The sequence below is a fragment of the Corylus avellana genome, chromosome ca4, assembly GCF_901000735.1.
Source record: "Corylus avellana chromosome ca4, CavTom2PMs-1.0".
Taxonomy (NCBI): domain Eukaryota; kingdom Viridiplantae; phylum Streptophyta; class Magnoliopsida; order Fagales; family Betulaceae; genus Corylus; species Corylus avellana.
This window is the reverse complement of record NC_081544.1, coordinates 10,021,461-10,036,106: the sequence shown is the minus strand read 5'-3', so window position 1 is coordinate 10,036,106 and position 14,646 is coordinate 10,021,461. Positions and strand designations below refer to the sequence as shown.

General features: G+C 38.1%; 3 protein-coding genes across 3 annotated transcripts in view; 2 read left to right on the top strand and 1 right to left on the bottom strand.

Moving 5' to 3' along the window:
* The window catches only part of LOC132178522 (7-deoxyloganetin glucosyltransferase-like), a 6,146-nt gene extending 4,510 nt beyond the window's left edge, over positions 1-1,636 (top strand). The window contains exon 2 of the mRNA XM_059590955.1: positions 593-1,636. Coding sequence (XP_059446938.1) covers positions 593-1,530 — 938 coding nt within the window. The 3' untranslated portion in view covers positions 1,531-1,636. The remainder of the gene's footprint in view (positions 1-592) is intronic.
* Positions 1,637-3,680: 2,044 nt separating this feature from the next.
* LOC132178031 (uncharacterized) lies at positions 3,681-6,792 on the bottom strand. The gene is made up of 5 exons (XM_059590498.1): positions 6,656-6,792; positions 4,928-5,144; positions 4,733-4,828; positions 4,344-4,489; positions 3,681-3,890 (listed from the first exon to the last, which is right to left on the bottom strand). The coding sequence occupies exons 1-5, from the start codon at positions 6,790-6,792 to the stop codon at positions 3,695-3,697; spliced, it is 792 nt and encodes a 263-aa protein (XP_059446481.1). The 3' UTR covers positions 3,681-3,694.
* A 4,712-nt stretch (positions 6,793-11,504) lies between these two features.
* On the top strand, positions 11,505-13,895 carry LOC132179493 (7-deoxyloganetin glucosyltransferase-like). The gene is made up of 2 exons (XM_059592228.1): positions 11,505-12,021; positions 12,946-13,895. The coding sequence occupies exons 1-2, from the start codon at positions 11,505-11,507 to the stop codon at positions 13,881-13,883; spliced, it is 1,455 nt and encodes a 484-aa protein (XP_059448211.1). The 3' UTR covers positions 13,884-13,895.
* Positions 13,896-14,646: the final 751 nt, after the last annotated feature.

Genomic DNA, 14,646 nt, shown 5'->3' with positions numbered 1-14,646 from the left:
TTTCTTTTTTAATGACTCGTCCTTTTATATACTTTTTTAATGGTTTATTTTTACCCTTAAATTAGAGTCATTGACTTTTAATTTTTTTAATAAAAGTTGTTAGTTTCAAAAATTAAAAAGTCTACAAAGAGGTGGTCCAATCGCTGCTAGATCTGATCTCTCACCTTTATCCGCCCCAAATCTCTTTAGGCCTCATGCTTTATGGATTACTCATCTCCCACAAAATTTTGTGATTTATCAATTCTCTTGAGGTAAGCTGGTGATGGCGAGTGGTTGTACCACCACCCACAAAATTTCCCAAACGGGATGGTCGGGTACGTGATAGGATCACCACCATTTTATTGACTTTTTGGACTTTTTATTTATTTTATTTTTTTTTATTTCAAATGTTTAATTGGTGTAATTAAATTTCATATTTTTCTACTAAGAAATTGATAAAAATAAATAAATAAATAAATTTAACCGAGCATAAAATTGAAAGATTTTCAAAACGCTTTAACTTTTACTTACATCTGAATAAATAAATTATCAAGGTACCAATTCTTTTACTAAGAAAAACTTATTAAACTGATGTGTAACTCATTCATTGCAGATGCAAGCTATCTAACAAACGGGTATTTAGAAACTGCAATCGATTGGGTTCCCGGGATGAAACACATCCGTCTGAAGGATTTTCCAAGTTTCATTAGAACAACGGATGAGAACGACATCATGCTCAACTTCTTCATACGTGAAACGGAGAGATCTTCAAGAGCTTCAGCCGTCATTTTGAACACGTTTGACCCATTTGAGCAAGACGTTTTGGATGCTCTCTCCACCTTGCAACTTCCTCGCATCTACACCGTCGGTCCACTTCTGTTGCTTGCTGATCAGATCAAAGATGAACGGCTGAAATCAATAGGCTCCAATCTATGGAAAGAACCCCCGGGATCGGTGGAGTGGCTAAATTCAAAAGAACCCAACTCCATAGTGTACGTGAATTTTGGCAGCATCACTGTAATGACACCCCAACAACTCATTGAGTTTGCATGGGGACTCGCCAATAGTGAGAAACCCTTCTTGTGGATTATAAGGCCTGATCTTGTTGTAGGCGATTCAGCCATTCTTCCTCCTGAGTTTCTTACAGAAACGAAAGATAGAGGCATGTTAGCAAGTTGGTGTCCTCAAGAAGAAATCCTCAAGCACCCCTCGATCGGAGGCTTTTTGACACATAGCGGGTGGAATTCAACGCTCGATACCGTCTGTGGTGGAGTGCCGGTGATCTCATGGCCTTTCTTTGCCGAGCAACAGACAAACTGCCGGTATTCTTGCACCGAATGGGGCATTGGGATGGAGATAGATAATGATGTTAAGAGAAATGAAGTTGAGAAGCTTGTGAGGGAGTTAATGGAGGGTGATAAAGGTAAAGAAATGAAGAGGAAGGTAATGGAGTGGAAGATAAAAGCCGAAGAGGCTGTCAAGCCTGGTGGTTCTTCTTACCAGAACTTGGACAAGTTGATTGCCGATGTTCTCCTTGCCGGAAATGTTTAAACGGAATTTCGATTAGGTGCTGTCAAAAAAACTACAACATTTGTCTTGTAAGTTCTTTTAGAACTGTTTTTACACCTAATCCAAATCGGTTTAAACCAAACGAAGAATTAGCAACAAGTAATATTGCTCTAAACATGATGTGACTATTAAAATTATTATTAAATTTAAGATAATTTTAAAAATCACATCAGAAGGAAATTGGCTCGATCGTATCTGCTCTTCCCTTGTTATAGGTCATTCTACATATTTATAAAGTTTATCTCCATTCAATCATTCCATTTGTGTGATTTGATTAAACGAATTTTCTATTCTCTTATGTTATCATTGCTGTGTAGACAGCAATTTGGTAATTTGAATCTTTCGAGTCATGCTTTTGATAATGGTAGTCAAGAGTTGCTTTTATACAGAGAAATTGGCCAAGACTATTAATTAATTAAATTCTTTTTCTCTGAGCTAATTACTTTTTCTCTCGATAGACAATTTAATTCTCTTTATGCACTCAAGTGCATAGTAATATATGGGTTTATAATTTTGTCTAGAAATAAATCAAAATTGATAAGGAGTTGGCCGGTTACTTTAGAAATCCTATCCCTGAAAGATAATGTAACAGTGTCCTCTAATCTGGGAGAGGTGTTTCAAGCTAATAGTATTTAACTTAAATTGTCATTACAATCTTAATCATAAGGTGACATGCTATACTGATATTCAAGTTATTATTACAATATATAACTTCAATTATAATTATGTATCTTGGATCTTGGGTTTATTTCTTTTATTTTTTTATAGTAGATCTTGGATCTTATTGGATCTTCTAAACAGAGCACCACATGGTTTAGATTGTAATAATAATTTAAGTTAGATACGTCGGCAAACGAAACAGATCGAATAATATATAGTGAAGCTGACAATTTAGTGTGTGGGAGTTATGGAAACCACATGGGTAATAAAGGCTTGACTGCTTGAGTGTTTTTTTTTTTTTTTTGGAAGAACTCAAAAAGTAAAGAATATGTTACGAGGCCGTAAGAGGAAGTTTATTCTTTCTACAAAAATTGTAGGGACACTTCAAAAAAAAAAAAAAAAAAAAAATTTGGCTCAAAACTATTTTATAGAGAAATGCTACGTGTATTAATTTTTTTATTAAGAGATGGACACTAATTAGACGATGTAGAACTTATTTATTAATACCCGTACCATTTTTCTTTATTAATTGTTTTAATCATCTTCAATAAATAAGCCCTACATCATTTTATAATAGTATACATCTCTTGATAAAAAATTTAGTATTCCTAGCATTTCATTTTTTATAATATAGAGAGTAAAAGGATCTGATGAAAGTATATTTAATTCCCAATTGTAAGATGTTACCTTTTTAATCGATGACATTTTTTAAGCATGTTGATGTTTAGAAACAACATAAATTCTGTAATTTGAGAATCTACTAACTTTTTTTAAAACCGTAAGAGATCTTAATCCCAACTAGACAACAACCACGCAAACATAACTCAAGCAAACACAAGAGACACTGTTGAGTCTTTTATTATCCGCAGTACCCAAATTTCCATTATCAACAACATTTTGGAGGCTATTTATTTGGTTCAAGGACTTGCTCAACCTTGGCTTAATTATACGCCACTAAATTTGCTGTGGATCAGATGTTGAGCCCCTTCAACCGGTCCTCGGACCACCTCACCGGCAGGTAAAATTTCCTCAATAAGCCCTACACCTTCGCCAGCATACAGCGCCATGCTTTTAATGTCACCTGTGGTCGTCAAATTTGGAACAGTACCCGCAAACTGCCAAATTTCTTTTTCCTGATAAAAAAAAAAAAAACCACCCTATATAAGCACAACTGATATATTCGCATATGTTACGATTCTAAGTGTTTTACATCATTTATGTACAATCTTAATATATCAGTTCGTCGAGTAATGGTTCAAATGGGTCGTGGCTTTGCCATCGAGTCACAAAGATGATGACCAATAGGTTAGGAAAAATGTCTCGGTACAGTGTAAATATGAGCATAGTATTAAGTCATCGAATAGTGAGAGATGAGTGGAACCGACAAAAGTGAAATGGTCTGTATTGAATCAATCCTTGAAAAGGAGCCAAAAAAAAAAAGAAAAAAATTGTTAGATTCTCACCACGCCATGTATTGTTGAACGACCTATAACAGGCTGGTTGGCTTCATTCTCATGAAGAGGAAGGAATTTCCATTGATTGAAGAAAGGTGTTTGCAGGACACGTTGAGGTCCCCGGGCCACCTTGCCCGACCAAAAACGTTGGTATATTCAGTTTGGTCGGCTTCAATCAACTTCCTCTTGTATGTAGGGTGAGCATAGCTTTCACTAGTTGCAACAAACCTGCAAAACAATGCTAATTCAATCATCATAATCCTGCTAACTCTGAAGCAAACTCACAGAAGAACCGTCCAAGTATTGGACACCATGTGCCATTTTCTTTGTACAAACATTGAAGGTGACATTCCATCACGCCCACGCTGCAAATTAACATCATCATTCCCAGAAGATAAATGTTATATGCACTTTCAAGTGTATACTTTATAACATGCTCATAAAAATTATCCTTGAATTTTGGATGGATTGTCATTAAATTTTAAAATTAATGCTGATTTTCATTATTACGTCAGAAAGCTGGGCGTTTAAGATTGTGCAATTGAAAGTATATATAGCATTTCTCTTTTCAAAATAAGTTTTTGAAATAAACGATGATTTAACAATTCCCTCACAGCGCGCGGCGCGATAGCTCAAATGAGTTGTTTAAATTTGGTTAATGTAAATTGAAATATTCCAAACCTTGTGCCGAGGTAGACGCCTTGAGCACCGAGGGCGAGCGCAGCAACATAACCACGTTCGTCCACAATACCCCCGGCAGCGATAACGGGAATGTCTTGATCCCCAACAAGATTAACCACCCTTGGCAATAATGCTATCAAACCCTCCTAAAAATAATTGAACAACACAAGGGGTCAACTTTTACTTAATCATTCAATTTAGCCAGCATTATAATTTCATCAATGAATCACATCTTTGATCAACTATTTGGATTTAAGGAATTGTATATAATTAATATAATACCCTATAAATTGTACAAGATTTTCTTCCCAAACAACAAGCTCATGATAAATGTATAATTGCACAAGAATGTAACTATACTTCCAATAGCAGCAACAAGCATAATATACCTGACCAATTACATGCCCTCCTGCTTCAAGTCCTTGGACAATAATTGCATCTACACCCGCATCAACTGCCCTTTTTGCTTCTTCGAAACTTCCAACCTATAATAGAAATAGTTGTGAGATAAAAATATAGTTTATAGCATTACTCGTTTGTTTTATTATTTTCTCCCGAGACAAAAATAGGTAGAAAACACTTACTTGGGGTACAACCTTGACCCCAGCACGACGAGCCTCAAGTAGAAGCTCCTGGGAACATTCACCCCATGATATTTGCAAGACAGCTACCTTCTCATCCAGAATAGCCTTTATGTTTTCCTTATGTGGAAATGTAAGAACAACACCAACACCAAATGGTTTGTCTGTTAAGGTTCGTGTTTTCCTTATCAACTCCCGTAAGTAGTCCGGTGACTCCTGTTAAAGAAAAATTAATTTGGAAAGATGAACAATGTACACTCAAAATTTCAAGTTAGAAAAGTACTAGTGTATTTTATAAATCTAATAGTACTAAAAAGGGAAAGTTTAAGTTGTTTCTTGGTCCGATGCATGATGTTGTATTTATTTCTTTTTTGTTTAGACTGTCATAATTATCATTGAGTTTTTGTTTTTTTTTATTTTTTTATTTTTTTATTTTTTTTATGAACTCTTAAGAAAATGTTTGCTTTCATCCTCTAGTCTTCCTTCTATTCACCCCATTTTCAACCACTGGATATATGGGCTCATGTGTGGGACTCACATAAACCCCACAAATCTAATGGTGATTTTGAAAATTGAGAAGATAGGAGAAGAACCAAGGGAGAATGTGTAGCGGGTCTCTCAATTCTACCATTTAACAAAACCAAGTTTGTGATAATACTTGAGTAGTGGAGCATCTGGTAATCATCAACACTATGGTGTTTAGTCCTCATCCAATGTTCACTGAGCTTTAAGAAGACTACCTTAATTACTATGGTGTTTATATCATGTGGGCCTAATATTGAAGAACTTTTCCCCCTCTCAACCTCATCTCTAATTATAGATCAGTAGATGGTGAGATAAGGATCACAACAAGTGGGTTAGTACTATAATATAAATTAAATGAATAAATTCATCCATTCCTATTAGCTTAAATTTTCAAAGTAAGCAGTAATTTAACATGGTATCAAAGCAGATGTCATGAGTTTAAATCCTGTTTTCGCCGTTCACCAATTCCAATTAAATATTTCACGTATTAAGCCTCAAAATTTTGGAATAAGTACTAATTTAACGGGTAGAACTTAGAAGTCTATCTCCTCCAACAACTTCCTTCCATCCTCTCGTTCTTCAACTGTTCAAAAATACACCCACAAACTCAACAAAGTACATCAATCCGAACTTATTCTAAATTTGTGCTCTCATCTTATTCATGTATTATGCCCACAAATTTGTGAGAGTGATTCTTATTAGGAAAATTCATACAAAACATTTTCTGGATACTAAGTTCTACAATCTTAATTAATTTTGACGAATTTTGGAAACAATTTGCAGCTAAAACTCTCTATAAATAGTAGAATATAAACAAGAAACAAATGGTGGGAAAATAACTGATAAGGAAAAAGATAAATACCTCCCATGATACAACCTCCAAACGTGGGCCCTGCTAAAGGAGCTGGATTCATCCCCGCTATGAACCCTCCTGCTATGGTGTCGATCACTCCCACTACTCCTTGCATTCGTGGGATGGTCTGTCCTCAATTCTCCGACCTCTCTCTGCGCACCCTGTCTTGACATCTATCGTTCTTGTAGTCCGCAAGGATCTTCTCATCCTCCTCTGAGAAATCGCGACCTTCGTATCCGTGTAATTGGCCCTGAACTCCATACCTCCCCCTATCCGCTGGCCTTGGAGGGTGGCCCCTATGGGCATCATTCCTTCTGTCATGTCTCCGATTTTTGTACCTCTACAACTCCTACCTCTGACTCCCGTCTTGTTTCTCCGGGGCACTCTCCTCGATCCGAGGATTTTCATTTGTGCATTGAAACGCCTGCTGTCTTTGTCCTACCATGAATCTGGCTAACTTCCCGTTTTTGATGAGCTTCTCGATCTCCATCCGTAACGTGATACAATATTCAGTGTGGTGGCCATGGCCCTAATGGAATTCGCAGTACTTGTTCATGTTGCGCTTGTGGGGAGGGGTTCGCATTGGCGGGGGGTGTGTTACTTCTGGTAGGGCGTAGATCTCATGCCAAATCTCCCTTAGGTTGGTGTTCAAAGGGGTGAAGTTGAATTCCTTTAGAACGGGGTCCTTCTTCCTATCCTTTTTCTACTCTTTCTTGGGTTGGGACTCAGTTGGAGGGGCTTCTATTTTCACACTCCCTAACTGGCTTTCCCTTGCTGCCGTGAAGGCCCATATTGTTTCTTCCCTGTTGATGTACTCCGCTACTTTATCCACAAACTCTTGGAGGGTGGCAGGCGGTCGTTGTGCTATTTCAGTAGCTAGAGAGCTTGAAGGGTGGACTCCGTGCATGAGAGCCATTAACACCAAATCACCAAGTGCCTCTGCTCTTCCAGTTTCTCTCTATTGAAGCGATCTACATAATCTTTCAAGGACTCGGCATCTTTCTACTCGATGGTCATCAAGTGCGTTACTAGCATTCTCCATTTTCGCGTGGACATGAACTGGTCCAAGAACATTTTTGCCAAGCCCGTGAAGCAATCGATTGAGTTCGGAGGAAGAATGGTGAACCATCCACGAACGGTCCCCTTCAGGGAGAGAGGAAAAACATGGCAGGTGATCTCGTCAGGGGTCACGTGTAAAGCGACATGGGTGCGGAATGTTTCAAGGTTCTCTCTGTGATCAGTGCTACCGTCATATGGGGCGACATTAGGGACCTTAAACTTTTTGGGTAAAGGGTAATTGAGCACCTGTTGGGTGAATGTCAAGTTCGTGCTTTGGAGGACATCTTCCACCATTGTGTGCTTCCCTTTTACTTGGCAAGCCATCTCCTTGTACTCGCTTTTCAGTTGGTGGTACAGTGCCCTTAGATCGTCTCCTAGTGGTTCCCCATGGTGCCCCCATGGGGCTATTCTTTATAAGCGTCGTACTCCTCATGCACCCCTCGCTTATCCTAGTTCCACTCCCGTCTACGTCATCCTGGCACTCCTCTATCATGGGGTTTTACCTCCGGATGAGTAGATCTTCCGCCCTGCTCATACATGGCTGTATACTCTATTCTGAAACGTTCTTCAATTCATAGCCTTCGTCTTCGTAGGATCCTTTTCCATAGTAACTAGGCATGTAGTCTTTCCCGCAATACCTTCCAACGCTATCCTCGTGTTGGTTCACATATCTGTAACTATCCTCACGGCGGACTCGTTCGTTCTCGCTGTGATAGTGACCGCCGCCACAATGCCGGCAGTCCAATACATAGTAGACGTGGCTGTGTTTCCTCATAGTACTACTCATTCTGCAGGTAATAGTCTTATGGTATTGCCCCCATCCTGTAGGCATCATAGGGATGCATCTCTTCTTTAGTATTCAGTTGAGGTGGGTCGCTCTGCGTTTCTACTCCTGGCTGTTCGGGCGGAAGGCCTTGGAGGAGAGCATGTCGTTCCAATTCTTCGTTCCAGAGGGCGAGATTTCGAATATACTCCCGCTCCTGCTCTAGCTACGAGGCTAGGTAGATTAGCTGGGATTCTGGACGATCCTGCTTCGTTGTGGCATCTAGACCTCGTTTGGGATATGGTTGGATTTTCAGGGGGTTTGAGGGCCTAACGAGTTTGAAGATGTTAGTCACCGTACGTGTTGGTGGGGGAGTTGAGGCGCCGTCGGTCGACAACTGTTCTCCTCGTATGCGGGCATCCATACCGTTAGTGGCAGACATTTTTTTTTTTTAGGCGAAGAGACTAAGTTTCACACCGCGTCGCTTCCCACAGACGGTGCCAAATTGTTCACACAGTTTGCCGGCCACTAATTTGGATTGCCCCAGAGAGAATACAATTGGATTAGAACAAATCTTCTCCTCTCTTTTATTCCCTTTTCACTTTTTTTTTTTTTTTTTCTCTCTCTCCCTCTCTCTTTCTCTCTTTCTCCCGTATATTTCTTCAACCCTTTCTCTCTATCGGGATTCAAACCCCTCTTTTACCATAAGTGAACGCGTGTCCCCTAGGGATTGGGAGAGGGATGGTCCTGATAGACCCACCTGTCTTCCGTACCATGGGTATGGCTTCTCTATGTACAACGGGCCTGTAATGAGGTGAAGATTTGACAGAATTCGTTTGACATGATAGCTCATTTCTCTTGATTGGACATTTGCTCTCCCTTACATCGAGGTTTAGTGACCCCTTCTCTCGATCCTAATGAGAGCGCCGAGGTTTGCTGTAAGATTCAGGGCTCACGGAATGGACGACCTTCATTACGCGTACCCGAAACTCATAGGTCTACTACGAAAGAAGAGAGTGGGCGTGGGTGACTTCGGAGCTTCCAATTTTACATCTTTGGGCCACTAGGCTGATTTGTGGACGCAGATGAGGCCCAGGGCCATAGGCCTTTGGGCCTTTGGGATGACTCGAGACCACTACACACGTGGGATGCTTAGGTTCGGTAACTTCTGCGTTTGGTCGATCCCTGGTCCAACGTTTTAGTGAGATTGTATCGCATTAAAATGGAAACAATAAAGATTAACAACTACTACTTAAAGTTTTATGGAAAAGAAGGTATGAAGAATTCAAGACTAATCGAAGGTAAGAGTTATTTGTAACGGTCTCATGAATAATATATTTTTAGTATAATGTTTCGGCCATAAATGATAGCAGCAAAAATTGAGAATTGAAAAAAAAAAAAAAAAAAAGAAGATATATATATATATAGAGAGAGAGAGAGAGAGAAAACATAACGATTAGGGAATATAAAGACCCTAGTTGGCCCCAAAGAAAAAACAAAGAATAACACTGAAAAACTAAAATTTTATTGATACTTCAAAAATAAAATGAAAAATAACACATACTAGATACCTTTATATAAGCTTTTGATGGAAACCATGGGTTCTGCTCCCTTTGTTGCGTAAGGAGGAGCCCTCTCCGTGATCACCACCTCCGCCTATTTCAAGGAGCAACGTTTTCAAAACAAGTATTCATTGCTGCAAACATCTCTTCCATGTGCTCAATTAGATCTCATCTCCTTCTACAACTCTTGTTGGCCCGTACTTAGGAACCCCTCCTCCTTCTCCAACAATTCCAACTTGTGGTGAGACATGGTGGAATTAGACTTTGATACCAAGTTGTTACGAGCTTAATAAGTTTGAGAACGGGTTTTCAGGTGTTGGACAGTAACAAAGCATGATTTGTCTTCATAAGCTTGCGTATGGTGAATGCATTTGAGTAATACGGTAAGGTAATTCGAGATGTCCTGTAAAATATTTTAAGGAGAATAGAAAAACTTGCTAAAAGGCTCAATGTATTCAATTATTTTAACAATGATATATGAGGCTTATATAAGCTGTTTACATAGTGATCAAAAGGGAAAGAATAATTATACAAATCAAACATCAATGACAGTAATCAGCCATGATATCATGGGATTGTGTATTTACAATATACTTTATAAAAACTACATCAATCTTTCCTTGTGAGTGCACATCTTCATATCTGTCAGCTAAGGGAAAAACAATCTTGTTTCCTTTGCTACATCATTGACAAATGTTAATGCTGGATATGTTGGATCACATGAATCCTCATCTGCTACATGATCCTTGTCTTTATGGTGAGGATGGGTTGGCTGCATGCTCTCTGACGCTTGGGGTTTGACCTGGAAGCTTAGGTGGCTTAGGTGTGTCATGTAGCCTCTCAAATACGATATTATGCCTTTATTCATTCAACAACCGACTTATATTATATTATATAGCTTTACAACCTCAACAATTCAATTTTTGTGAATATATGTTTTAATTTTTGTCTTTTTTTTTTTATAAACAAGAAAAAAAATTCAATTTTAAACCTGACACAACTATTATGTGACTTTGTGCCACATAAGTAAAAGTTGGCTCTTAAATGGACCTTAGTTGATTCCTATTATATCTTTTTTTAAAATAGAAAAATCCTATCATATCTCTTTTTAAAAATAGAAAAATCCACATGATTACGTGGTCCAAACCACCCGTCAGTTATACGTTATTGAGGTTTTTGATCATTGACTATTTTGAGCCGGCTGTAATTATTATTTCTTTAATACAAAAAAAATTTAAAAAAAAAAAAAAAATTGTTTTATCTCATTGTCTTTTTTATTCTTATTAGTCGGTGAGGATCATGGCCAGTATGATATCGTAGTTTACCAACTTTACCCGTTGCTGCACATGTAGTAAAGCCTTTTTGTTTTTTTTTTTTTTGTCTATTGTCTTTTTTTATAACGGATCGAAACTCTCACCCTTGACAGGTAGGTAAAGGTAAGGTACTTCCGTTTTGACAATGAAGAAGGTAAGGAGAAGTCAGACGTATTCAACCATTAAATTGGTTAATTGAAACAATGTTCCTTTAAACTATCAAAAAAAAATTATCACCGTCTCCAATAATGAAAATTAAGTAACACTTTGGGGGTTTAAGTAGACTTTTTTCAAAGAGTAATTTTGCTTAATCGACTTAATTGAGTGGTTGGCAATCTCAAGTATTATTTAAGAAGCTAAAATTATTTTTTTAAGGAGAAAAAATAAATGTAAAAGCTTGTTTATGTTCGACAGTTTGGCTATAAAAGGATTGCAAAAACCAAGCTTTCTCTAAAAAAGTCCCTGTTTGTGTGACCGTGGGAGACAGAGAGACAGATCTAGAGAGATGGGTTCCACTTCGGAGAGGATTAAACCTCATGCTGTATGTGTTCCATACCCAGTTCAGGGTCACATTAACCCAATGATCAAGCTAGCCAAACTCCTCCACCACAAAGGCTTTTACGTAACTTTTGTGAACACCCATTATAATCACATGCGCTTACTCAGGTCTAGAGGCCCCGACTCCCTTGACGGCCTGCCAGACTTCCGCTTCGAAACCATCCCCGACGGCCTCCCGCCTTCGGATGCCAATGTCAGCCAAGACGTCCCTAGCCTTTGCGATTCCACCTCAAAGAATTGCCTTGCCCCACTTTGCAACCTTCTCTCCAAACTCAATGACACTTCCTCTTCCAACGCGCCGCCGGTGACGTGTATCGTCTCTGATGGCTGCATGTCGTTCACTCTTGAAGCTGCTGAAGAATTTGGAATTCCAAACGTACTTTTCTGGACGCCAAGCTCCTGCGGCGTCTTGTGCCTTATGCATTATCGCCATCTTGTTGAACGACGTTTAACACCACTGAAAGGTACTATATTCTAGAACTTTTAACACTAATTTGCAAGTGAAAAATACATGGTTTTTTTTTTTTTTTTCTTTAATGACACGTCATTTTCATATACTTTTGATGGTTTATTTTCACCATTAATTTAGACTCATTGAGTTTTAATTTTTTGAATAAAAGTTGTTAGTTTTCAAAAATTAAAAAGTCTACTAACAGGTGGTCCAACCGCTCCTAGATTTACCCTCTCACCTTTATCCGCCCAAATTTCCTTAGGGAGGTGCTTTATGGATTACTCATCTCCCACAAAATTATGTGATTTATCAACTCTCTTGAGGTAAGTACGTGAGAAATACATGTTTCTTTTTTAATGACTCGTCCTTTTATATACTTTTTTAATGGTTTATTTTTACCCTTAAATTAGAGTCATTGACTTTTAATTTTTTTAATAAAAGTTGTTAGTTTCAAAAATTAAAAAGTCTACAAAGAGGTGGTCCAATCGCTGCTAGATCTGATCTCTCACCTTTATCCGCCCCAAATCTCTTTAGGCCTCATGCTTTATGGATTACTCATCTCCCACAAAATTTTGTGATTTATCAATTCTCTTGAGGTAAGCTGGTGATGGCGAGTGGTTGTACCACCACCCACAAAATTTCCCAAACGGGATGGTCGGGTACGTGATAGGATCACCACCATTTTATTGACTTTTTGGACTTTTTATTTATTTTATTTTTTTTTATTTCAAATGTTTAATTGGTGTAATTAAATTTCATATTTTTCTACTAAGAAATTGATAAAAATAAATAAATAAATAAATTTAACCGAGCATAAAATTGAAAGATTTTCAAAACGCTTTAACTTTTACTTACATCTGAATAAATAAATTATCAAGGTACCAATTCTTTTACTAAGAAAAACTTATTAAACTGATGTGTAACTCATTCATTGCAGATGCAAGCTATCTAACAAACGGGTATTTAGAAACTGCAATCGATTGGGTTCCCGGGATGAAACACATCCGTCTGAAGGATTTTCCAAGTTTCATTAGAACAACGGATGAGAACGACATCATGCTCAACTTCTTCATACGTGAAACGGAGAGATCTTCAAGAGCTTCAGCCGTCATTTTGAACACGTTTGACCCATTTGAGCAAGACGTTTTGGATGCTCTCTCCACCTTGCAACTTCCTCGCATCTACACCGTCGGTCCACTTCTGTTGCTTGCTCATCAGATCAAAGATGAACGGCTAAAATCAATAGGCTCCAATCTATGGAAAGAAACCCCGGGATCGGTGGAGTGGCTAAATTCAAAAGAACCCAACTCCATAGTGTACGTGAATTTTGGCAGCATCACTGTAATGACACCCCAACAACTCATTGAGTTTGCATGGGGACTCGCCAATAGTGAGAAACCCTTCTTGTGGATTATCAGGCCTGATCTTGTTGTAGGCGATTCAGCCGTTCTTCCTCTTGAGTTTCTTACAGAAACGAAAGATAGAGGCATGTTAGCAAGTTGGTGTCCTCAAGAAGAAATCCTCAAGCACCCCTCAATCGGAGGCTTTTTGACACATAGCGGGTGGAATTCAACGCTCGATACCGTGTGTGGTGGAGTCCCGGTGATCTCATGGCCTTTCTTTGCCGAGCAACAGACAAACTGCCGGTATTCTTGCACCGAATGGGGCATTGGAATGGAGATAGATAATGATGTTAAGAGAGACGATGTTGAGAAGCTTGTGAGGGAGTTAATGGAGGGTGATAAAGGTAAAGAAATGAAGAGGAAGGTAATGGAGTGGAAGATAAAAGCCGAAGAGGCTGTCAAGCCTGGTGGTTCTTCTTACCAGAACTTGGACAAGTTGATTGCCGATGTTCTCCTTGCCGGAAATGTTTAAACGGAATTTGGATTAGGTGCCGTCAAAAGACTACAACATTTGTCTTGTAAGTTCTTTTAGAACTGTTTTTTTTTTTTTTTTTAACACCTAATCCAAATCGGTTTAAACCAAACGAAGAATTAGCAACGAGTAATATTGCTCCAAACGTGATGTGACTATTAAAATTATTATTAAATTTGAAATAATTTTAAAAATCACATCATAAGGAAATTGGCTCGATCTTATCTGCTCTTCCCTTGTTATAGGTCATTCTACATATTTGTAAAAGTTTATCTCCATTCAATCATTCCATTTGTGTGATTTGATTAAACGAATTTTCTATTCTCTTATGTACATAACATGTTATCATTGCTGTTTAGACAGCAATTTGGTAATTTGAATCTTTCGAGTCGTACTTTTGATAAAAGTGGTCAAGAGTTGCTTTTATACAGAGAAATTGGCCAAGACTATTAATTAATTAAATACTTTTTCTCTGAGCTAATTACTTTTTCTCTCGATAAACAATTTAATTCTCTTTATGCTCAAGTGTATAGTAATATATGGATTTATGTTTTTGTCTAGAAATAAATCAAAATTGATAAGGAGTTGGCCAGTTACTTTAGAAATCCTATCCCTGAAAGATAATGTAACAGTGTCCTCTAATCTGGGAGAGGTGTTTCAAGCTAATAGTATTTAACTTAAATTGTCATTACAATCTTAATCATAAGGTGACATGCTATACTGATATTCAAGTTATTATTACTATTAGAAAAAAAAAAAAGTT

What these genes read in the sequence shown, in the direction of transcription:
- LOC132178031 (XM_059590498.1), bottom strand. Translation starts at nt 6,792, where the DNA reads ATGGAGATCGAGAAGCTCATCAAAAACGGGAAGTTAGCCAGATTCATG. An exon ending in GGGTCAAGGTTGTACCCCAA is followed by an intron (nt 4,829 to 4,927) that starts GTAAGTGTTTTC and finishes TTTCTATTATAG; the next exon opens with GTTGGAAGTTTCGAAGAAGC. An exon ending in GGCGTCTACCTCGGCACAAG is followed by an intron (nt 3,891 to 4,343) that starts GTTTGGAATATT and finishes ATTGTTTTGCAG; the next exon opens with GTTTGTTGCAACTAGTGAAA.
- LOC132179493 (XM_059592228.1), top strand. Translation starts at nt 11,505, where the DNA reads ATGGGTTCCACTTCGGAGAGGATTAAACCTCATGCTGTATGTGTTCCA. An exon ending in ACGTTTAACACCACTGAAAG is followed by an intron (nt 12,022 to 12,945) that starts GTACTATATTCT and finishes CATTCATTGCAG; the next exon opens with ATGCAAGCTATCTAACAAAC.